The 22,321-nt window shown below is 56.0% G+C and overlaps 3 protein-coding genes across 3 annotated transcripts in view; all 3 read left to right on the top strand.

Moving 5' to 3' along the window:
* AKT2 (AKT serine/threonine kinase 2) overlaps nt 1-6,189 on the top strand; it is a gene marked incomplete at its 5' end in the record, with an annotated part of 8,017 nt that extends 1,828 nt beyond the window's left edge. The window contains 8 exon segments of the mRNA NM_001290861.1: nt 582-647; nt 1,878-1,946; nt 2,742-2,864; nt 3,902-4,030; nt 4,135-4,349; nt 4,851-4,938; nt 5,029-5,131; nt 6,110-6,189. Of these exon segments, the coding sequence (NP_001277790.1) occupies nt 582-647; nt 1,878-1,946; nt 2,742-2,864; nt 3,902-4,030; nt 4,135-4,349; nt 4,851-4,938; nt 5,029-5,131; nt 6,110-6,189 (873 nt within the window).
* Nucleotides 6,190-6,713: 524 nt separating this feature from the next.
* On the top strand, nt 6,714-17,304 carry CCNP (cyclin P). Its single transcript, XM_044932338.2, has 11 exons — nt 6,714-6,775; nt 6,895-7,087; nt 7,685-7,858; nt 9,078-9,335; nt 12,831-12,980; nt 13,061-13,258; nt 14,926-15,015; nt 15,093-15,248; nt 15,842-16,000; nt 16,192-16,343; nt 17,064-17,304. Exons 1-11 carry the CDS (start codon nt 6,714-6,716, stop codon nt 17,227-17,229), a joined length of 1,758 nt encoding a protein of 585 aa, XP_044788273.2. The 3' UTR covers nt 17,230-17,304.
* Nucleotides 17,305-19,764: 2,460 nt separating this feature from the next.
* On the top strand, nt 19,765-22,228 carry TTC9B (tetratricopeptide repeat domain 9B). The gene is made up of 3 exons (XM_006050046.4): nt 19,765-20,330; nt 20,908-21,090; nt 22,011-22,228. The coding sequence occupies exons 1-3, from the start codon at nt 19,916-19,918 to the stop codon at nt 22,118-22,120; spliced, it is 708 nt and encodes a 235-aa protein (XP_006050108.2). The 5' UTR covers nt 19,765-19,915; the 3' UTR covers nt 22,121-22,228.
* Nucleotides 22,229-22,321: the final 93 nt, after the last annotated feature.

Genomic DNA, 22,321 nt, shown 5'->3' with positions numbered 1-22,321 from the left:
CACTCAGTACCAAATTTGAGCCCTGTTAGAGCCCTGGGGGGAGCCTGTCACACTGCCGCTGGGCCCGCACCCTGAGCTTCTGATTCATGGGTCCCAGGAGGGGCCTGGTAATTTTTTCCCAAATTCCCAGGCCAGCATAGGGACCACACACCGGGAATCATTGCTCACAGCCTAGAGTCCTGACTTGGTCTGGGTCCTCTAAGGATGTGTATAGGGTCGCCGCCATTTATAGGAACACCACGGCCTGTGGCGTCACCTCAGGCCCCTCAGTGTCTATGCCCCCCCCACCCCCCGCAGACACCAGACTTGGCCCGTGGGGCCAGGTGGTGACCGCGGGGCCCTCCCTGTCAGAAGTCTCCATCAGCTTTTCACCCGGTGGTTTTGACAGCGAGTCAGTGCGTGGCCTTGTCTGGTCTGGTATTTCATTAGGGCTTGTGAGTGATCATTCACGTTCTCTGCATTAGTTAGGAACGGAGTTGGAGTTCACCAACCCGTTCCTCCCCCGTCTTCTCAGGCTGGAGGCGGGGTGTGAGGCCAACATGGTGCTGCCCTCCAGCCCCTCACCCAGCCTCCGTTTGCAGGATGAAGTCGCCCACACGGTCACCGAGAGCCGGGTCCTGCAGAACACCAGGCACCCGTTCCTCACCGTGAGTAACACTCCTCTCAAGCAGGGCGCACATGGGGCCTCCAGGCCGCCCTTAGGACGGAGCTCGGAGAAAGTCAGCCCCCGGCTCTGTGGGGCAGGGATTGGTGTTGGCTTGGTGGTGGGGGTGCAGCTGTACGGGATCCCCGGGTGGCCAGAACTGAGACACCAGGGTGGCAGCTTCTTTATAGACAGTGGCTTTGTGTCAACCCCCTCAGCCGTCTGATGATACCAGATTATGAAACGGCCCCAGGAGAGCATGGCTTCTCTCCGTATTGGTTAGAGGTGCTTAGTCCAGCGGGTTGAGTTTTAGGAAGTAATCCTAGAAGGAGATGTACCATCACTGTGCTGCCTGTCCACTTAGGCTGAGCAGACAGACACCTCTTGGGCAGCAGTCTCCATCGAGGCCAGCAGATGTCAGTTGGATGGACTAGGTGGAAAATGGTTTAAGGGTCGTTTCTGTAGCTCACTTGCTGTTCGGGTGTCCTGCTGAACCAAAGCACTTGTTTAAATGAGATCTTATGAGGTTCTTCAGTGTGGAAGACAGGGAGCAGTAGAGTTTCTTGAGCAGGGGGTCACCTAAGGGTCCTCTGAGGAACTCTGTCTGGCTCCTTAGAGCACAGTTTGAGAACTACTTGTTTGTTGGAGAATCACTTGTCCAGGCTATCTGGGGAGTTGGCTCCCAAGCCACTGCCAACCCCCAGCCAGCAAACCTCACATGTGTGTGTAAGTTCAACAGTCCTCTGTCCATGGGATTCTCCAGGCAAGAGTACTGGAGTAGGTTGCCATTCTCTTCTCTGGGGGATCTTCCCCACCCAGGGATTGAACCTGGGTCTTCTGCATTGCAGGCAGATTCTTTACCGCTGACCCACCAGGGAAGCCCCTAAGTTTAACACACTGGACTGTAAAATGGGAGGAAGAGAGATGTGAAACAGCCGTGGTTGCTCAGAACATAGTTTGTGCCCTGGCTGTGTCTCTTGGAGGCTTAATTAGAGGCAGAGGACAGGATCGTTGAGTCCTGTAACCCCTTCCCTGCTGTCAGAGCCAGGAGCTCCCTCACTCCCCACAAAAGGTGAAGATGCGATTTGAACCCTAGTCAAGTTATTCCCATGACCTTGGCCAGGGCTGTGGGGGAGAGGGCGGGGAGGGGGATCAGCAGCGCCCGTGTCTCCTGGGACCCAGCAGAGAGCCCGCCATCGTCCCACCTCCCATGCCGCCACCTTCTTTCCCGCAGGCGCTGAAGTACGCCTTCCAGACACACGACCGCCTGTGCTTCGTGATGGAGTACGCCAACGGCGGCGAGGTCTGCCCCCAAGCCCCGGCCTGCCCTTCTGGATGTCTCGTTCCTGGGTGTGGGGGGCAGAGGGAGACTTACTGGAGTGTCTTTTTCCTTTCGCTCTCTCCCCCTGAGGCAGGTGGGGAGAAAGGCTCAGAGACGTTAAGTGGCTCGTCTGATTTCACAGGTTTAGTGAGTTGGGGGCAGGATACAGACTGAGGTCCAGAGGGCTGGGGGTTGTGGCCGACGGTGCTGCAAGGACGTTCTTAAAGGCTGCAGAGAAAGGGTCTGTGGGTCAGGATCCCTGTCCTCTACTTTCAGCAAGTTCTCCTGATGAGAGACGTCAGCCACTCACCGTGCCCACCTGGCACCCACTCCTCGCCCCCACACCCTCTCTCTCCGCCACTCACCATGCCCACCTGGCACCCTCTCCTCGCCCCCACACCCTCTCTCCCCCTGGTGTGACTCACTGGCTTCATTCCCCATGTGGTCTCATCTCACAGCTTGTTGCCGCTTGCTCATGAGTCGTGTTCCTCTGCCTCCTTGCTGTCGCTCCCTCGTTCGCCTGCCCCTTCCTGCAACCGCCCCCCCACCCCCCAACTCTCCGCTTGGCGCCTGTTGTCTAGCCTTCCCTCTTTATCCCGTGCTCACTTTTTCTTTCTTTGTCGCTCACATGAGTTTTTCTGTACTCACCGTCCCTCGCTTGGTCCTCACCATCGCTCGCAGTTCGTGGGGCAGGTGTCACCATGTCACCGGGCTGGGTGCCATTCTCCCTTCCTCTGGGCCAGGGGTCTCACCCTCCCTGCCTCCCTCCGCTGGCAGCTGTTCTTCCACTTGTCCCGGGAGCGTGTCTTCACAGAGGAGCGGGCCCGCTTTTATGGCGCAGAGATCGTCTCAGCCCTGGAGTACCTGCACTCGCGGGACGTGGTGTACCGCGACATCAAGGTGAGCAGGCCACGCCCGGGCCGCGCGCCCATCTGCTGAGCTTCCCTTCCATGGAGGGTCTGTCTTGTTCTTCTTGGAGCTGAGCCTCCCACCCAGGCCCAAGGTGGTGGTCTTGGGCAGGTGGCCTGCGTGGGGCCCTTCCAGGCCTCCTGGGAGCAGCGGCGAGAGGGTGTGAGGTGGTCCAGGCTCTTCAGAGGATGGCCCAGCAGAGTCCACCAGCGCCCGGCACACACGTCCGCTGTGAGCCGCCGCTCTGCCCTGGGAGCATGCGCCAGAACAGGCGCCTGTGTGCGTCTCTGTGTGGACACACACGCTCCAGCAGCTCTGTGCACACGAACCCCAGATGGAAGCCGCCCAGTGCCCACTGTTGGAGAGGGCATAGAAGACGTGGTGGTGGACCCACACCTCCGTACAGCAGTTCAGGAGGACAGTCTGTGGCCTCACGGGCTAAGGCTGAGGGGCCGCCAGAACAGCTGAGATGAGTCTGTGTCACTCACAGTGTATTCGTAGGTGGGAAACACGGAAGAAAAGCGCAGAAATGAAGTCCCTTTTCTGTTGGAGGAGGTGGTGGCTAATAATGCAGCGGGGCACTTAGAGCTGGTGGTGTTCTTGACTTGGTGGAGGTTACACAGAGGCCCACTGAAGTGCCCATTCATGTTACGTTCAGGAAAAAATAGAAAGATAGCGTTCAGTGTTCCACACGCCTGAAGTGTGACCACCACCGCCCACAGTTGGGGAAGCCACTCAGGCAGGACCTGGCTCCCATCTCCCCCTGCCCTGTCTTCCCAGCTCCCTGGGGGCTGCAGGGGCTGCGGAGGTGCTGGGTCTGCCTCCTCCCCCCAAGCCTCAGAGGGCCTGACCCCTGGTGGGGGGGCGGGTTGCTCTCTGACCCCTCCCCCCAGCACCCTGGCCCTGCCATCCCTGCCCCCGGCCACGACCCCCCACCCCAGGGAAGGGCAGGGGCGTGTGGGGTTTCGGGGGCGGCAGGAAACCCTGAGATATACGCTGTGTCTCTGACACGCTGACTTATCCTGCAGCTGGAAAACCTCATGCTGGACAAGGACGGCCACATCAAGATCACCGACTTCGGCCTGTGCAAGGAGGGCATCAGTGACGGGGCCACCATGAAAACCTTCTGTGGGACCCCTGAGTACCTGGCGCCCGAGGTGTCTGGGGCTGGAAGGCCAGGGGAGGTGGGGCCCCTCAGCCCAGGCCCCTGAGGGCCGGCTGCGGTTCCTTCGGTGGCCCCTCATTGCCCCTTCCTGCTCAGGTGCTGGAGGACAACGACTATGGCCGGGCGGTGGACTGGTGGGGGCTGGGCGTAGTCATGTACGAGATGATGTGCGGCCGCCTGCCCTTCTACAACCAGGATCACGAGCGCCTCTTCGAGCTCATCCTCATGGAGGAGATCCGCTTCCCGCGCACGCTCAGCCCTGAGGCCAAGTCCCTGCTTGCTGGGCTGCTTAAGAAGGACCCTAAGCAAAGGTGAGGGCTGGCCTCCACCCCGCGCAGCCCAGCCCAGCACCGCCACTTCCCTCGGCCTGCAGGGAGCAGTGTCCACAGGTGCACAAGCCGGCGGAATGCTTGATGTGTGCTGATTGACCGGCCCCACAGCTGGCACTTGGGGCACTCCCTTGGCCAAGCCTGTTCTTAGGCTCCGCCTGCCCTGCCTAGTTTCCCGGGGACGCTGAGGAACAGAGTGGCCGTGCCTGGCCTAGGGTGACAGAGCCAGGATGTGAGCAGCTGTCTGTGGAGCCCACCCTCTCGGCTTGCATCCCCATCCCTGGGGCCAGGTTGGAATCTCCAGGTTCTGACTCTGGGCACAGGGACTCCCTCCCCGAGCTCCAGAGCCCTCCTCTGTGAGGAGGTGGAGTATCCCGGGATGTTAAAGGTGGAGTTGTTAGAGGTTTCAGGGCCTGCGCCAAAAGCCTGTCTCCCAGGACCCAGCTGCCCGGGAGGCGGGTGCTCATGGCCGTCTCTGCCCAGGCTCGGCGGAGGGCCCAGCGATGCCAAGGAGGTCATGGAGCACAGGTTCTTCCTTAGTATCAACTGGCAGGACGTGGTCCAAAAGAAGGTGAGCTCACTGCCTGCCTGCTCCCCACAGGAGCCCAGCCTCTCCTGGGTGCTCCTTTGGGACCTGAGGCTGGACTCCTCTTCTCCACAGCTCCTGCCACCCTTCAAGCCTCAGGTCACGTCTGAGGTCGACACAAGGTACTTTGACGACGAGTTCACCGCCCAGTCCATCACAGTCACGCCCCCGGACCGCTGTGAGTGTCTGAGGCCCCCACTCCCGTGGGCGTGGCTTGCAAGCGGGGCTCGGGGGGTCTGCTCTTGACCCAGTTCTCTGGGAGGAAGTTCACAGGGCCCTCTCTGTGTCTGGGCAGTTTACCCTGCAGTGAGCTCGCCAGGGCTCTCACTGTCGGAGGAGGGGTCTGGGCAGGAGACCCAGAGGAGTGGCCAGTGTCCATTGTCGGCTCCCTCACCGCTCAGGGCTTTGGGGCTGCATGGATGGTTCCAATGATTCTGTAGCTGTTTTGAGTTCTTGCTGCGCCCCCCCACCCCGCCCCACCCCACCCTCCCCAGTGCTGGGCTGTGCTGGAGACACAGCAGTGATGAGATGGCTCTGGGCCCTGCCCTCAGGGAACTCAAAAGTCCAGCTGGGGTGACACCCGAGAGAGATAAGGCCGATGGTATTAGCAATACAGGTCTGGAGGAGCTCAGGGGAAACGCCTGCCTCCTGGAGGAGACAGGACAGCTGAGTTCTTGGCAAAAGGAATGGTACCCAGGACTCCCAGAAATGGGAGCATTGCACAGGTCGAATAGAGCAGGGAAAGGCGAGCAGGAGAATCTTGGGGGCCACCTGGAGGAGTAAGGATGAGCCGGGGAAGGATTTGAGCAGAGGAGGAGAGGGCTTGGGAAGGTACCCCCACTTGGCTTCGTGTGGGAGAAGGGTGGTTGAGGATGGGAGTGGTGCCCAGGGCAGGAGATGGGACCACAAAGGTCTGGGCGAGACCCTGGTGTGACCGAGTCAGAGAAGCTGGGGGATGCTCAGGAGGCTGGGTGAGCAGGCCGGGGTCCTGGCCCGGCGGTGGGGCTGTGCCTGAGAAGAAGGGAGGCCACTAAGCCTCGGTCCACGGCCCCATTCGGTCTCTGGGGGTTGCGCTGTGGCCTGGCTGCAGCCCTGCTGGGGGCCTGGGCCCTCTTCCGGCCAGCTCTCCCCCATCTATGTCCACCGCCCCCTGCAGATGACAGCCTGGGCTCACTGGAGCTGGACCAGCGGACGCACTTCCCCCAGTTCTCCTATTCGGCCAGCATTCGAGAGTGAGCAGCCGCCCGCCGCCGCCACGGGACGCACGCAGGCTGCTGCCATCACCGCCGGGGGCTTTTTCTTTTTTTTTTTTTTCAACTTTTTATTTTGCCTTTTTGGTTTGTGTCCACATCCTTCACCTCCTCCCCCCATTTCCAGTTTTTCCCTCAGCCCTCTGCCAAACTCACCTCAGCGGTCCTTGCAGCCCTGCCTCCAGGGTCCCGTCCTGCCCTCACCTTTGTTACAGACCAGGACTCGGGAGCCTCTCCTCTGCCTGCCGAGGACTAGGCCTTTGGGCAGTGGGAGAGATTCCGGTTTTTAATCGACGTAAAGCCCCCGTGAGGGGCGAAGCGTGGAGCCGCGGGCAGCCCGCCTCCGTGCAGCTGCTCCTTTCAGAGGCTGCCTTCCTGGCCCTGTCGTCAGGCTCCGAGTGGCCTGGCGGGGGGCAGTCCAGCCCCCTCCTCCCGTGGGGGCGAAAAAGCAATAATGTCCAGGGACCGGGGGTGGGGGAGTAGCACGGGCCTGTGGAAGCTGCGTGCAGGATGGGGGTCCAGGTGCCCTCACGTGGACGGGGCCCGCTCTCCCCTCGGGGAACCCAGAGCGGGTGCGGCCACCTGGCCCTGTCTGCCCCACCCCCTCAGCTGCTCTCCTGACCCTGTGGATGAGGCAGGAGGAACACGAGGGGGGCTAGCCTCCCCACCCACCAGCCCCGTGCCTTACCAGGGCTTCCTTCCGGCCGGCCTTACCTCCCGCTGGAGCCCGGGCCTGGCCCCAGCCCCTTCTGAGGACAGGGGCCGGGGTCTCCCCCTTCTCTCTGCTTGAGGCGGAGGGGCGCCAGCCTCGGCTGTTACACATCTCGCACCGAGACAGTATTGGGCCCGCCCGCGGACTTGGGTTGAGAGGGGGTGGGGGTCTGGTACGTGCCGAGGGAGGGGCGCCCTCACTCTCTCCCCATCTCCGGGCCCCATGTTCTGCAGCCTTAAGGTGAACGTGTCAGTGCTGTGGGCACTCCTGTGTGTGCCTCAGACTGTGTGTGTCTGTGGGCATCCCTGTGCATCTGGGGTGTGGATGCACGTGGGTGTGTGTGTGTGCGTGTGCGTGTGTGTATGTGCGTGTGGCTTGAGTAGGCTCGGGCCCCACCCCTGGCTCAAGCACTTCATCCCGAGGGGGAGGGGAGCTGGCCTAGCAGGGGAGCCACGCCTGGGGTCCACTTGTTGCCCTGCCCCCCTGCCCCCCAGCATCTCTGGGTGTTTGGACTTTAGTTTTTGTGGTTTTGCTCTTCCCCACCCCACCTCCTGTAGGTAGTTCACAGAGACCTTCTGGGGTGGGGCGGGGGTGGATTTGGGTGGGTGGGGTTCTTTTTTCCTGTGTGTGTATGTCGTTAATCCGACAATTCTTCCTTCTCCCCACTGGCCTGTCCCCATCTCCTCGTATTTGTACGGTACAAGCAATAAAGACACTGATTTCAGACTGGGGCCTACCACCCCGGCCTTTCCTTGCTTCCTGAGTCCAGCCCCTGGCACCGGCTGCCTCCTGCTCCCATTGCTCTGGTCACGGGGACCAGAGGTGCCACGAGGTGGGGAAGCGGGTGGAGGAGGTACCTGGGGTGCTCAAGCGCAGGTTGGGAGGTGGAGGTTACTTCACGGGGGAGCTGGTGAAGAGTCTGTGGAAGATGCCTGGACTGGGGGTACAGTGGACTGAGACCATTCCGGTCCCCCAGGAACTGCTTAGGCAAAAAGAGGAGGGATGGAGAGATGGGTGGAAGGGCTGGGCCCTGGGAGCCAGTGTGGGAGGGAATGGACTCATTTCCTAGAGGGGGGCACAGCCTGCACACACCTTCTCATTTATGGCCCCCAATTCCAATAAAAGGGAAGTTGCTCGGTCGTGTCCGACTCCTTGCGGCCCCATGGACTGTAGCCCACCAGGTTCTCCATCCGTGGGATTGTCAAGGCAGCAGTGCTGGAGTGGGTTGCCATTTTTTTCTCTAGGGGATCTTACCCAGGAATCGAACCCACGTCTCCCGTATTGTAGGCAGACCTTTACCATCTGAGCCACCAGGGAAGTCACTTTTCCAATACAAACTGTTAGAGGATCAGTGGGATGTGTGGTGGCTGTCAGCCGGGGGCACCTCAGATGGGTTCATAACCCTCAGGGCTCTGCGCCCCTCTGATGCCTGGCCTTTTAATCCTGGAGCTCCCGTGCTTGAATCATTCCTCGCAGCCCCCGGGCCAGGGCTGCCCCTGCTGAGCCCTGGCACAGGTGAATTTAATGTCAGATTTTGCCAGACGGTGTTGGCCTTCACACACCTGGAGTCTTTTAGGTCATAAATGAGGGTAGAGAAAAAAATCAGATCCTATAACAAAAACTCAGATTCTGTTTTCTAATTTTATATGAATGTTATTATTGAGCTATAAAAGTGTGTCCATATGAGAAACGGCAGAGAGGCTTATAAAGAGAAGCCTTTTAATAGCAACTACACTCTGATAAAAAGAATTTTTTTTTTTAATATGGCCTTCTGGTGCAGCCGCTGGAGATGACCAGTGCCGTGTCTTGTCACACCACACTGTCACTCAGACTTTTATCTACCTCAGCCGGTTAGCACTTGTCTCGTGTCCGCAGACGGGCTCCCAGAGGCCGCTCAGCTGTTGCCCTCCGTTGATCGAATCCCCTTAGACGTAATGGAGGTGCTTATTTCACTGGCAGAACTTTCCCCAAAGCATTTTAGAGAGAAGAGTTTTAATAAAATTTCATCAGTTATGAAAATTAACTTTTGAATAGGTTGATCTTTTGTCATGTGTGTATAGACCGTTTCACAAGTCTTGTGAAAGGAGGAGGAAAGTCAGAACCACGCCTGGCCTTGAGCACTTGAGCAGTCATTCTGGCCCTCACATCACCCCTGTGCCTAGGATGTCAAGCCGCTGGGTTCCATCCTGCCGCGTCTCTGCCGCCGCCTGCCAGCGTACCGGCACCAGCAGGCATGCTGGGTCACTGGTAGAAACGAGATCCTTCTCAGCTCTTGTTTTGCATCTGAGGGACTCCTTATGGACACTGCTGTCACGCCTCCAGCCGCTTCACAAGCTTTTCTCCAGGTGCAGGTGCCTCGGCTGGCTCAGCTGCCCCCGATGACAAACACTTACCTGGTCTCCAGTTTGCTGCCATCGGCAGTAATGTAATAAACCTCAGTGTAATAACCCATCTTACTGCGCTTGTGCTTTTTAAATTTTTGAGGCCTACATTCTGGAGTTGCTGTATTTTAATACATGTCAGATAGCTTTTCCCCAAAGCGTAGCGATTCAAGTATTTTAAGCTTTAATTTTGAAGTAACTGTGGGTCCTTTGAAAACTTCTGAAACTTTCAAAATTAGTACCACAGTGATTCTAGGACTGGAGCAGGAGATGTTCAAGATGAATTCAGAGCATCTTGTGCTGGAACGTAAGGACCTGCTGAAACCAAAACCTCACTGATGGGGCATGTGAAGGGGCACGGGAGCCAAGGGGGAAGAGCCCCCAGTGGCCACAGCTGAAAGCAATTTGAGCAACAATAAATAGCATAATACTGGGTTACACCCAAGGGGTAAAATAAATGAGTCTGTGCAGATGGAAATGGTGGGAAGAGACATACCTGCACAGACTTACAGATAATTTCTGTAAACACTCTGCCTTCAAGGAGGGGAAACATGACCCCCACCCCCATTCCTCTGATGTGGGCTGCAAAGACACTCCAAAGTACAGTGTGAAAAGTGAGGGAAGGCAACTTTTCAGTGGAGAAAGTGAAGCTATGTCAGCCAGGTGATCAAGGTCAACACAGTGGTGGATCATGTGGGCTGTGTGTGCCTTTGATAGGCGATTAGAATGTTACTTTACCCCTGGGCTCTTCCTCCCTAAAATGCATACTCTCGATCTAATAGAAAATAGCCACCAGAAGAATTCCAATTGAGGGATGTTCTGCAAAAGACCTGACTATGGGTTCTTAGAACTTTTCGTCAAGGTTCCAAAAAAGAAAGCCTAAGAAGCTGTCAACCAAAAGAAGCCAGTGGGGTCCTAGGACAGTGAAGACACTAGGTAAAAATTCAGGAAGTCTGAAGAGTGCATGGGTTTGATAATACTGTATCCATATTGGCTTATTAAATTGTGATAAACACACCACACTATTCATAGGGGAAAGTGGGTATGGGGTATATGGGAACTCTGTCCTCTTTACAACTTTCCATGAATCTCCAAAGTTTTATTTTTAAAAAATTTATTTGTCTGTCCCCATACCAGAACATTCTCTTAACCACAGTCCAAAGTTCAGAAGTTAACATTGAGATGCTTTTCTCTTGGACCTTAATCAGATTTTCATTAATGATCACATTAGGGTCCCTGAATAAAAAAAAAAGGTAAGTCCCAGCCAGTGACTCAATCCAGACTTAACACGTTGCATTTCCATTGTCTGGTCTGACACTTACAGGATGGTTATTTTGCAGCGTGCCTGTGCTCAGTCGCTCAGTCGTGGCTGACTCTGCTGCCCCGTGGACTGTGGCCCGCCAGACTCCTCTGTCCGTGGGATTCCCCAGGCAAGAATACTGGAGTGGGTTGCCATGCCCCTCCTCCAGGGGTCTTCCCCACCCACAGATGGAACCTGTCTCCTGCATTACAGGCAAATCCTTTACCCACTGAGCCACCTGGGAAGCCTGGTTATTTTGCAGAATGCTTCTTGATCAGGGTTTTTTTGCCTGATGTTTCTTTGTGGTTATATGTAAGCTATTTTTGAAAGAACTTCCTTGAAATGAGGTGCCCTTCTTGGTATATCCTATCAAGAGGTACATGGGCAATCTGTTCTGTTTCTGGTGATGACTGATTCTTCAGTTAAGGTGTCTGTCAGATTTCGCCTCTGTAAAGTTACTACTTTCCCCTTGTAATAATTTTGTTACAGCATATGTCGTTTTATTGTGCTTCACTTCATTGTGCTTTGCAGAGACTGCATTTTTTTTTAAACAAATTGAAGGTTTGTGGCAACCCTGTTTTCAGATGATGGTTAGCATTTTTTTTTCAATAAAATATTTTAAAGTTAAGGTACGCACATTTTTTCTTTAGACATAATATTGTTGCACACAACAGACTACAATAGTGTACACAACTTTTACATACACTGGGAAGCCAAAATTTGTGTGACTCACTTTATTGCAATAATTTGTTTTCCTGAGGCGGTCTAGAACCAAACCTGCACTACCCCTGAGGTCTGCCTCCCACTGTGTAGAGGTCCTCTGAGCATATACATATCCAGGTTCTTACCCAGTTCAGGCAAAGGAATGGCAAGTGCGAAGGTCCTGAGGCAGGCAGGGGTCTGATGTGTTTGGGGAACATAAAGACAGAGTGTCTCAAGGAGTGAAGGCATAGGAAGAGTAGAAGAAAATGAGGTTAAACAGGTAACAATGGGCCAAAAGGATCTTGGGCCCAAGGTAAGGTGTTTGAGTTTTAAGTATGACAGGAAGCCACTGGTCCAGCATCTCACACTCTGTTCACTTTTCCCACCTCACTTACCTCTCAGTGCCTGAAAATAGCAAGCTCTCCTGCCAGAGGGTCTTTGCTCATGCTTCTGCCCAACTCCCCTCCCCCTGCCACACACACACCTGGAACACTCTCTCCATCTGCATTTCTGGCTCCTCTTACAGGTTTCAGTTTCAACATAACCTCAGAGAGGCCCTTCCTGTCTGTTCACTCATTCATTCAACAAATATTTACGTACTGACACTGGCAAGCCTCCTCGAGGCACTGAGAATACAGCAATGAAAACAAAAACTAGATAAACCCTGCCCTCATGGGGTTCACAGTCTAGTCAGGAGGGAGACAATAAATAAGGCAGGAAGTGCTAAGGCAAGAGTATGTGCATAGAATGGGAACAGGAAATGCTCAGGATGTCATTTTTTCATGGAGAAGGAAGTATCTGAGGAAACACTGCAGGAAGTGAAGGATCTCTGAGGGAGGAGGTTCCAGACAGAACAGCCAGTGCAAAGGCCCTGAGGTAGAATTGTGCCTGGTGTGGGTGAGGCTGAGCCAGGAAGCCAGTGTGATGGGAGAGGAGTGAGTGAGGGGGATAGGAGATGGGCTCAAAGGTATGTTTGGGGATGGGAAGATAATAGGGCCTCTTGGACTTTCAACTTGAGGGCTATGGGAGCCCACAATGTTTTGAACAGAAGCAGAGCATGAACTGATGTATTAGGGGTCACAGCGTCGTTTCGGGCTGCACAATGGGTGGCGATTGTGGAGGGCGGCTACAGGAAGACTAGTGAAGAGGCCACTGCACTAACCCAGCCGGATCGCCGGTGACTCGTGAGGATCAGTTCCCCTGGAAGCTGTGGGTTTGGTAAAGGCAGCGACCATGGGCTCATCCCTGAATACCCACCACAGGGGACAGAGGCCTTCTATCAATATTGGTTACATGATTTTATAGCTCCCTTACCTTGAGCTTTTAAGGTTTTGATCCCTGTGCTGGACATTTAACAATCTTACAAATTCCTCAGGACCACTGTGTCGGGTAAGTTTTGAAATCCCTGCTTTATCGCTGAGGAGAGTGAGGCTCACAGGGCCTGCTTCTGATCATAGTTAAGTAGCGGAAAGAGAGTTTGAGCCATCTGCCTGACCTAGAGAATTTGGATGGGGCAGAGACAGCCCGTGTAGCATTTCGTCTTTGCCTCTGCACCTGCCCAGGTGAAGCGTGCTCAGCACGCATGCGCCCACACGCATTTAAAGCACCTGTCGCGGGTCCTCCGCTCAGCAGGAAGAGGCGGGCACTCGGCTGGACCCTTGACGCCAGCCCGAAGGATGCTGGTGAGATACAGGAGCCAGGTTCCCGCCTCTCAGCTTGGGCGTCTCTCCATGCTCTTGACCCCAGCCCCTCTCCTTTGCAGAGTCCAAACGCCTGCCTCGACCCAGAGCCTCGGAGCACCTCAATCCCTGATGGCGTCCTGGCGGGCAGGAGCGTCTCCCCAGGACTCCCGGAGAGGCCCCCAGGGCCTTGCGCGCCTCCGGGGCTGGAGGAGGCTCTGAGTGCGCTGGGGCTGGAGGGAGAACGTGAGTATGCCAGGGACATCTTCGCCGAAGTCATGGTGAGTGGGGTTGGGGTTGGCGTGGGGTGGGGGGGCACCCGTGGACCAGCGGCCTTTGGGCAGCTCTAACGCTGCCCATATCCATGGAGGGCAGCAGAGGCAACGTTCGGGTTGGAGGAAGCCAAAGCTGACTCTCTCACCCAACACCCACTCAATAAGTCTTCCCTAACTCCCACCTCACCAGCCTCTCACGTCACTTCCCGCTGACTTTGCGGCCTTTATACTGCTGCCACCCACAACTTCTTGGCCTTTTTCTCTCGCGCTGTACCTGTGTGGAATGCCCTTTCCCAACCTCCCCAGCTGTTTGAAGCCCCTCCTTTGGTATTGCATAGTCTCTCACATTGGAGAAGGCGATGGCACCCCACTCCAGTACTCTTGCCTGGAAAAATCCCATGGGCAGAGGAGCCTAGTAGGCTGCAGTCCATGAGGTTGCTACGAGTCGGACACGACTGAGCGACTTCACTTTTTTCACTTTCATGCATTGGAGAAGGAAATGGCAACCCACTCCAGTGTTCTTGCCTGGAGAATCCCAGGGATGGGGGAGCCTGGTGGGCTTCTGTCTATGGGGTCGCACAGAGTCGGACACGACTGAAGTGACTTAGCAGCAGCAGTCTCTCACATTGACCCACTTATCAATTATTCAGTGAGTCATTAGCAAATGTTTCTGAGCATGTTCTAGGCACTGGGGATGCCGTGATGGACACCACGAGACAGTCTGCCTCAATGAGCAGAGACAAACAAGCAAATGTAGGCGGTAATTTCAGAAGGGCCACAAAAACCAAAACACAGGCTATGGTTGTCCACAGATATTGTCTGAGACAGGCATTGCCAGAAGAAATACTGAAGGGATGCGTTTATTTAACATCTTGTGAGCATCTCTCCCATGCCAGGGTCTCTGTTAGGAACCAAGATACAGCTGTGATCTGGACAGAAATCCCTGCCCTGCTGGCAGTCTAGTGGGGCAAAAAGACAAGACTTTGAAGTAAACACCAGATATCTGAAAATACCATGAGGAAAATAAAGCAATGAGATAGAGATGATAGGGTACACGGAAAAGTATAGAAAAAGTCGGGGAAATTTTAGCTGAGACTGGAAGTACTGAGAAGTCAGAAATGCAAGGAGTGGGGAATGACCATTTCAGCTGGCACATAAATGCAAAGGACCTGAGATAGGAAGGAGGTAAGAAGTAGCTTAAGTGTGGGCTTTGGGGGGAGAGAGGGGATAGGTGATGCTGGAGCAGGGCCGGAATCTGAGGGCAATTAGGATTTTCTCTTAAGAGTGCTGAAAGCCACGGAAGGGTTTTAGGCTGGGTAGTTCCTTGGTCAGATTCATACTTTAGAAAGACCCTCTGGGTGTTCTGAGGAGGATGGCTTGAGGGTTGGTGACTAAGACTGGAGTCTGGGAACCCAGGAGAAGATGCTCAGTAATGAAGTCCTGTGGCCTTGGGGCTAAACTGGAGAGCTGGAAAGTGAGGCGTCCAGAACAAAGTCAGGGTTCTAGATGGCGACACACAAGAGGAGCATATTCGGAAGAGATGTCGGAAGCGTTTGTATGTGGCACTCGTGACGTCCAACTGATGCGAGGAGACTGGGGCACCCAGGGCTGGAGCCCGGGAGGGAAGCCAAGGCACAGGTGTGGAGACTGAGGCCGTCCTTGCCCGACCACAGGTGTGCCGCGCGCTGCCCCGGAGGGCCCTGCCCCGTACCGTGACCCCGGAGATGCGCGCGCTAGTGGTGGACTGGCTGGTTCAGGTGCACGTATGTAACCGGGATGGGGCAGGGAGGGGCCTGCGTAGCAGTCTAGAACCTTGGTGCTCACTCGCGCCCCTCCCCAGGAGTACCTGGGTCTGGCGGGGGACACGCTCTACCTGGCCGTGCACCTGCTTGACTCCTACTTACGCGCGAGCCGAGTGCGCCTACACCGCCTGCAGCTGCTGGGCATGGCCTGCCTGTTCTTGGCGTGCAAAGTGGAAGAATGCAGGCTTCCCGAGGTACTTCCGGGGCGGGGCTTTGGAGGGTGGAGCCCTTCCTCCCCGCCTCACAGATTAAACGTCTAGGGTGTGCCAAGCAAGCACTTTACCTAGTCTCGGAATCCCAGCATGTCTGTATGTGGTAGAGGCTACCAATGTGTCCTTTTAACAGAGGAAGAGACTGAGGCCCAGAGACAGGAAGACATTTGCCAGAAGACAAGCATTTGGGACTTGGACTCACTCTGGAGTAGTTATAGTAGCTATAGTCCTTCTTGAGTATAGTTAACATGCATGAACGCAGTGCCTTACCAGAACGGCCTGGTGAAGTAGAAAGTCATATCTCCTTTTTATGTGAAGACACTGAATCTCAGAGCTCCAGTGGATGTCCATGTCAGATAGTGAGTAAACGGTAGGGTTTGAGGTCAGGAACCCAAGTCTATCTGGCTGTGAAGCCTCTGCTTTCCGTGAGTTCCAGACAGCAAATCAATGGCCCCATTTTACAGACCAGGAAACTGAGGCCCAGAACGGGGATTGAAACGATCCCAGGCGCTCAGGTCCAGGGAGTAACGAGCTAGGGTCGAAGATTTCTCCACCTCTTTTCCCCCAATTCCCAGCCCTCCTCCCTCTGTCTCCTGGGCGCTGGCTCCTTCTCGAGGGCTGAGCTTCTGCGCGCGGAGCGCCGCATCTTGAGCCGCTTGGATTTCCGGCTGCACCACCCGGGCCCGCTACTTTGCCTCGGGTTGCTTGCTGCTCTGGCCCGGAGCGGCCCCCAGGTGCAAGGGGCAGGAGCGCGGCGCGGCCTCGTGGGTAGGGGCATGGCTTGTTCGGGCGGGCCTGGCCTTGCGGGTAGGGCATGGCTTGTGCGGGCGGGCGTGGCCTCGCGGGTAGGGGTGTGGCCTGTGCGGGCGTGGCGCGGCCTCGCGAGTAGGGGCGTGTCCTGACACGCTCCCCGCGGAAACTGCAGGTGTTGCTACTCGCCACTTACTTCTTGGAGCTGTCTCTGCTAGAGGCCGAAGCCGCAGGGTGGGAGCCGGGTCGCCGTGCAGCTGCGGCGCTGAGCCTGGCTCATCGGGCACTCGACGGAGCAGGTTCCGGGCCTGAGCCGGCACTCTACAGGTATGGCCGCTGTGGAGGGTCTCTGTGACTTCAGGGCCTACCTTCTTTGTCGCCGTCTTTGCCGTCTCGGAGAATATGAGACAATTATGTGGGGGTGGGGCTAGACTTGTTTCCTGAGTGCGAGAGAGAGTGGGGTGACTGCCTAGTCTGGGTGTGGTCCCATTTGCTTTTCTCTGGAGGTGTCTCAGAGAATGGGGTGTTTGTACATATTTGGGGGCCCTTAACCTTGTCCTAGGGTGAAAAATAGGATTTCCTCAGGCCCAGAAGATGCTCTAACTGCGTTCCAGAGTTGCGAATGAGGGGTCTGCAAGCCTCTAGTTCCCCAACTCTCCTCCTGGCTGCGAATGCGATGACCCTTTAGCTGCTTGAGCCCCGTCATCTTGTTAACTGTGCCACCGCGGGGCAGAGTGATCATCTTTTCCTCCAGCCCGTGCCTCTGGGGTAGAGCTGGATGTCTGTCTGTCCACCCTCAGCCCCACTCCTTCCCTCTCCGCGCGGGTCCTGGCTCGGCCATAGCCGCGCCCTGAGGGCAGAACAGAGGGTCCGCCCCTCGGCGCCCCTCCAGTCGCTCTGGAGGATGGGTGGCGTGTGCGACCCCGAGAGAGCCCCTGAGCAAGTCAGCTTGTCTTCTCAGCCTCGAGCCCCAAGCTCCGAGGACAGGTCGTGCCCTGTCCCCCGCTATTCTTGCCCCACCTCCGTTTCTCCGTCTCTTCGCCGCAGCCGAGCGGAGCTGGGCCCGCTCGAGCCGTGCATGGTCCGCGCTGCGCTCCGAGGCCCCGCGCCCGGCCGCGCCGCCGTCTTCCTCAAGTACGCGCGGCCCCAGCGCCAGGGCACCAGCCTCGCCGCCGCCTGCCTGCTCCGCCACTCCCCACCGGCGCCTCCCTGAGCCCGGAGACCCCAGCAAAAAAAGACTCCTCTTGTGCGTCGGTTTCCCACTTCAATAAAAAAGTTTTTATTCCGAGCGCTCTCTATCCTCAGTGGTCAAATTCTGGCCCTTCTCTAGTTTTTGATTGGTCACCTCCGAGCCTCCCACTCACCTGATTGGATGGTCTCACCGAGTCCCTTAATGGCTGCTGGGAGACGAGATGAGAATTCTGGATTACGCCGCGAGGGGGCACTGGCGGGCTTCCACGAGCGCCGCTGAGCTGGGGAAAAACGCGGATCTCAAACGCAAATACTTGAGGAAATTAGAGATCCTGAGAGGAAAATAGCAACCCGGGCTAATGAACCTTGGTCTCCGGGTTGGGGAGAAACTAGGAAGAAGGGCGACTGTGAGAAACTGAGAATGCCTTTCCTAGCCGTGAAGTATGTCACCTTCATGGTGCCAGGTTTTCAGATTTCGTTCATAAGGGAAGTTGAAAATCTGCGATTCCATAAATATCTCTGCTTTTAAATGTTGGCAACTAATTCAGTATTTTTAACGGTTGCATAAATCCAACACATCACATATACTGGCCTGCGAGGGTCATCAATTTGTGATCGTATGGGCCTTGGATAGCAAGTTTGTTAAATGGGGTCTGGTTTATTTAACATCTGAAGTGCCACAGTGTCAGTGGGTATAATTATAGTACCGACCTCATGGTGGTGTGATGAGGACGTGAGTTAACATAAACGTAAAGCTTTAGGACCGTGCCTGACACCTCGTAGGTATTGTGAGTGCATCTGCATCTCAGCAGAACTGTGAGCTTGTACCGTTGTCCCCTCGTTCTACTGAGCCTGTACCACTCAGACATTAGTAGGTTTGCTCAGAAAATAGTTGTTATGAATCAGTGGGTTTCCACATTTTCAATTAAAAACACGTCTGAGGTGCAGAAATGTGACTGATGCTGTTCTGGAATATAGTCTTGGGAATATTAGACTCTTAACCAAGCCTAGGTTTGGAGGTGCTGAGAGGAAGCTTTCACCCCTGAGGTGTTCACGTTTGGAGGATCAGGGAGTGATTCAGTACAATAAAATATGGAAATGCAGTTGGATTGAGAGGTGTCATGTTCAGGTTTGGGTCTGTTGGGCGGGAACTGCTGTGGGAGGGGGAGGGGACAGTGGAAATGCAGGGTTGATGCTTGGGAATGAGACCCAGGCTAGGGTCTTGGTGGGGGTGGTAATGGTGCTATACATAGTTACTCATTCACTCATTCATTCCACAACTATTCATGAATGTGCCAGGACTTCCATGGTGCTCCAGTGGTTAAGAATCCACCTCACAATGCAGGCAATGCCAAGTCTACCCCTGGTCGGGGAACTAAGATCCCTCAAGCCTAAAAGCAACTATAGCCACACACTGCAACTAGAGAGTCCATGCACCGTAAGGAAATATCCTGCATGCTGCAACTAAGACCCAATGGAGCCAAATAAAATAAGTGAAACTAGTTTACGTGGACGCTGACTCAGTCAGGCACTTGCAATCACATATCTCACAGTCTCAAGACTGATAAGGAACACTGGTTGCTATTTGGTCATTACTGTACTACATGCTTTATCCCGTGCTACATGCTTTACCTACATAACATGATTCAGCTCCTGCAGCTACTTGGGAGTGACCCCACTTGTTACCTCCATGTTACACAGAAGGAAAGTGGAGGAAGACCAAGGAGCTTACTCAAGGTCTCAGCACTAAGCGGCTAAGGGGGGTTGCAGGACAATCATTCACTGTTTTTCTCTCGAAAATCTCTCATGTGTTTCTTGCTCTGTGCATTTTTTATTACTGTGATCCTCATGCTGTGCTGTCACTTGGCTGCTTTCTTGCTGTTTTTTTCTACCCAGACAGTGAGCTAGCTGAGGGCAAGAAACAGATCTCCCTTGTTCATCGAGTTCTCCCCTCCTTCGGGAAGTGTTCACTCACCATCTCAGCCTATGCTGGGTGTGCCTCCTGTGGATCCACAGAACTTGTTGTGTCTCCCCCATTGCAGCCCTGGCCCCTCTGCCTCTACCTCCCAGGCTAGCCCACTCGGCTGCCACTGTCTGATCACCGGTCTGTCTCCGCACTTGCCAAGGAACCCAGTGAGGGTAGAGTCTGAGGTGCTCTCAGTCCCTCCTATGTCCCAGCATCACCCAGTCCCAGAATTGGGCACAGAAAGATATCAGTCAATATGTGTTTGTTGCATAGATCAACGACTCCACAGTTGCTATCATAGCCCTGTGTTACGGATGAGGATACAGAATCACAGGTAATGTAGGTGATTTGTCCAAGTCAACAACTAGCGAGAAAATAAGCAGGAATTTGGGCAGCTTGAATCCATGGCTTGTGTTCTTATCCAACTATGCCAGATGCCTACCGGTCTGAAAACCAGCTTTCCATGAGGTTATCTTCCTGCTCTTTCCCCCAGACTTGTTCTTTCTTTCTAGAAACGTTCGGGAGCTCTGGGCATAGGGGAGGAGAGCAAGCAGCAGGGTGGGGAAGGTAAGAGGAGTGGGAAGAAGGGTTTTGAAGAGAGTGGGGTTTTGAGGGGTTTCTCTAGACCCATAGGGGGCAGCCGGAGTCGGCTGTCGGAGGTGCGGGGGCGGAGAAAGGGTGGGGACCAGCCCCGCGGGGGGCGATGCGGTAGCTGCAGCGGCGGCCGCAGGAGTTTCCCACAATGCAGCGCGGCGCGCTGTCCCCGGTGCTGATGCTCAGCGCTGCCCCGGAGCCTCCGCCGCGCCCGCCTCCCGCCCTTTCCCCGCCGGGCCCCAGCCCCCGCCATGGATCGGCTCGGTCCAGTCCTACCCCAGAGGCGTCGGGAGCCCTGGGTGCGGCGCTCGACAGCAGCCTGCGGGCCGCCGTGGCGTTTAAGGCGGAGGGTCAGCGCTGCTACCGGGAGAAGAAGTTCCGGGAAGCCATCGGCAAGTATCATCGAGCGCTACTGCAGCTGAAGGCGGCGCAGGGAGCCCGCCCTGGAGGCCTGCCCGCCCCCACCCCCGGGCCCGCCACCAGCCCCGGGCCAGCCCGCCTCAGCGAGGAGCAGCGGCGCCTGGTGGAGAACACAGAGGTGGAATGTTACGACTCTCTCACGGGTACGGCCGTCGGGGAGCGCAGAGGGTGCCTATGTGAGAAGGGCGAGACGTGAGAAGCACTCCTCAAGCCTTGGGGTGGGGGCTGGAGGCTTGAAGGGGTTAGGGCTGGGGTCTGTGAGGTGGGGGGAAGAACTAAGAACTTGATCAGGGAGAGGCGTTGGGAGTCTAGGGGACCACAGGGATGGAAGGAGCTGGGATGCAGGAAATGGGCTTTGGGCTGCCACCTGCTAATTTCGGATGAGAAAAACTTAGCCTGGAGGAGCCATTCAAGGACCCATCCCTCACCATCTCTGAGATCGCCCTTAGTACTCTCCCTAACAGACACCTCCCAGCTAAGGAAGCTCTGAGGGCCCCGCTGTGTGTTTTCCGCGCCCTCTAGCGGCGGCGCAGATTGATTCTGTCTTGATTGGTCAGAAGCTTGGCGTTCCCCGATGGCCGGAGCAAGCCTGTAGGCTGGGCTCCGCCGTCTGAAATGGAAGGGACTGATTTTCCGGAGCCTGAAGGCCAGGCTCCTCGCGATCAGCTGAGGCCTCGGTGTCGACAGGCTGTGGGAGCACCGGTTCTGGTGCTCCCACAGCCTGCCTCCTACAGTCGGAGCTGGTAAACTATGAGAGGGTACGCGAGTACTGCCTCAAGGTGCTGGAGAAGCAGCAGGGCAATTTCAAGGCTACCTACCGCGCCGGCATTGCCTTCTACCACCTGGGCGACTATGCACGCGCCTTGCGCTACCTGCAGGAGGCCCGCAGCCGGGAGCCCACAGGTGAGGGGTGGGGTGGGAGCAAGCGAGGGTGGGAGAGAGGAGGAAACAAGGGAAGGAGCATGAGAGCAGAGCGGCTTCAGGGAGTGCTGTACCCCCTACCCCACGCCCACTCTTTACCCATCTACTTACACACACACACACTCATCCACTCACCTGCCAGTTACTCGTGTCCACTCACCTGTTGTTCCTGACATTCACCCAACCACCTCTCATCTCTTCGGTCATTAACCCACCCTGATACCTTCTGTTCACCTATTCAGTCACTTTCCTGGCCACTCACAACCTCCGCCCCCCGCCCCCCCCCCCACGCCTCCATCTCCATTTACCCCTCCTCCCTCAAACTCATTCACCTACTCACTAACCCATTCACACACTCATCTACTCATTCACCTTTCCTGGCAATGCCAGAAAATTAGCAGGGGGAGGGGTTCGCAGACCTGGAGGCTTGTTCCTTGCCTAGTGGGAGATCATAGGGGTGTGTGTGTGTGTGTGTGTGTGTGTGTGTGTGCGCGCGCGCGCGCGCGCGTGCATGGCGTGGAGGAGGCAGAAGACTCAGTTCTGTATTAATAACCAGTGAAGTAGGAGCACAACAGGTGCACGGCCCAGGGTGTGAGGTGAGTTTTCCTCTAAGGGGTTTGGAGAGAACACACTTCCTGCAGTGTCGCTGGAGGGTGAGAAGTGCGACATGTGTCTCTGAGCTCAGGCGTGCCTGGCTGAGGGCACGGCAGATATGAAAGTATGGAGGTGTGACACGTCCTGCTCTGCCTGCTTGGCTGGGCTTTGTGAGAAGGGCTCTGGCGACACAGGCTGTGTGTGGGAGCCAGTGGAGGATGGGGACCATGACATATGAGCCAAGGTGGTGCGGATGTTACCTGCTGCCCCAGGACACACAGATAATGCCCTGCCCGCCTCCCCTGTAGACACCAACGTTCTGCGCTACATCCAGCTGACTCAGCTCAAGATGAACCGCTGCAGCCTCCAGCGGGAAGACAGTGGGGCCAGGCCTGGGACTCGGGACGTCGTTGGCTGAGGCCAACCTGGAGGAGTGTCCCTCCTCCTCCCCACCCCACCTCACCTCACCATGTAACTTTCTCTGACTCACGTTCTCTGGTAAAGCACTCACCATTGGTGACCATAACTTCTGTGTGTGGTATTCTTGTGGGGCCTGGGAGGGGACAAGGGCCTAGGCTACACCCCCTGGACTCAGAAATCTAGAGAGGCCTGGGACGGA

Source organism: Bubalus bubalis, chromosome 18, assembly GCF_019923935.1.
Source record: "Bubalus bubalis isolate 160015118507 breed Murrah chromosome 18, NDDB_SH_1, whole genome shotgun sequence".
Lineage (NCBI taxonomy): Eukaryota > Metazoa > Chordata > Mammalia > Artiodactyla > Bovidae > Bubalus > Bubalus bubalis.
The sequence above is the reverse complement of the archived record's forward strand: the minus strand, read 5'-3'. Positions and strand labels throughout refer to the sequence as shown.

Bases quoted from the DNA above. Each gene is read 5' to 3' on its own strand.
- CCNP (XM_044932338.2), top strand. From the start codon at position 6,714: ATGGGGGTCCAGGTGCCCTCACGTGGACGGGGCCCGCTCTCCCCTCGG. The intron at 6,776-6,894 runs GTGCGGCCACCT...GTGCCTTACCAG, and splicing joins CCTCGGGGAACCCAGAGCGG to GGCTTCCTTCCGGCCGGCCT. The intron at 15,016-15,092 runs GTATGTAACCGG...GCCCCTCCCCAG, and splicing joins ACTGGCTGGTTCAGGTGCAC to GAGTACCTGGGTCTGGCGGG.
- TTC9B (XM_006050046.4), top strand. From the start codon at position 19,916: ATGCAGCGCGGCGCGCTGTCCCCGGTGCTGATGCTCAGCGCTGCCCCG. The intron at 20,331-20,907 runs GTACGGCCGTCG...GTGCTCCCACAG, and splicing joins ATGTTACGACTCTCTCACGG to CCTGCCTCCTACAGTCGGAG. The intron at 21,091-22,010 runs GTGAGGGGTGGG...CCTCCCCTGTAG, and splicing joins CCGCAGCCGGGAGCCCACAG to ACACCAACGTTCTGCGCTAC.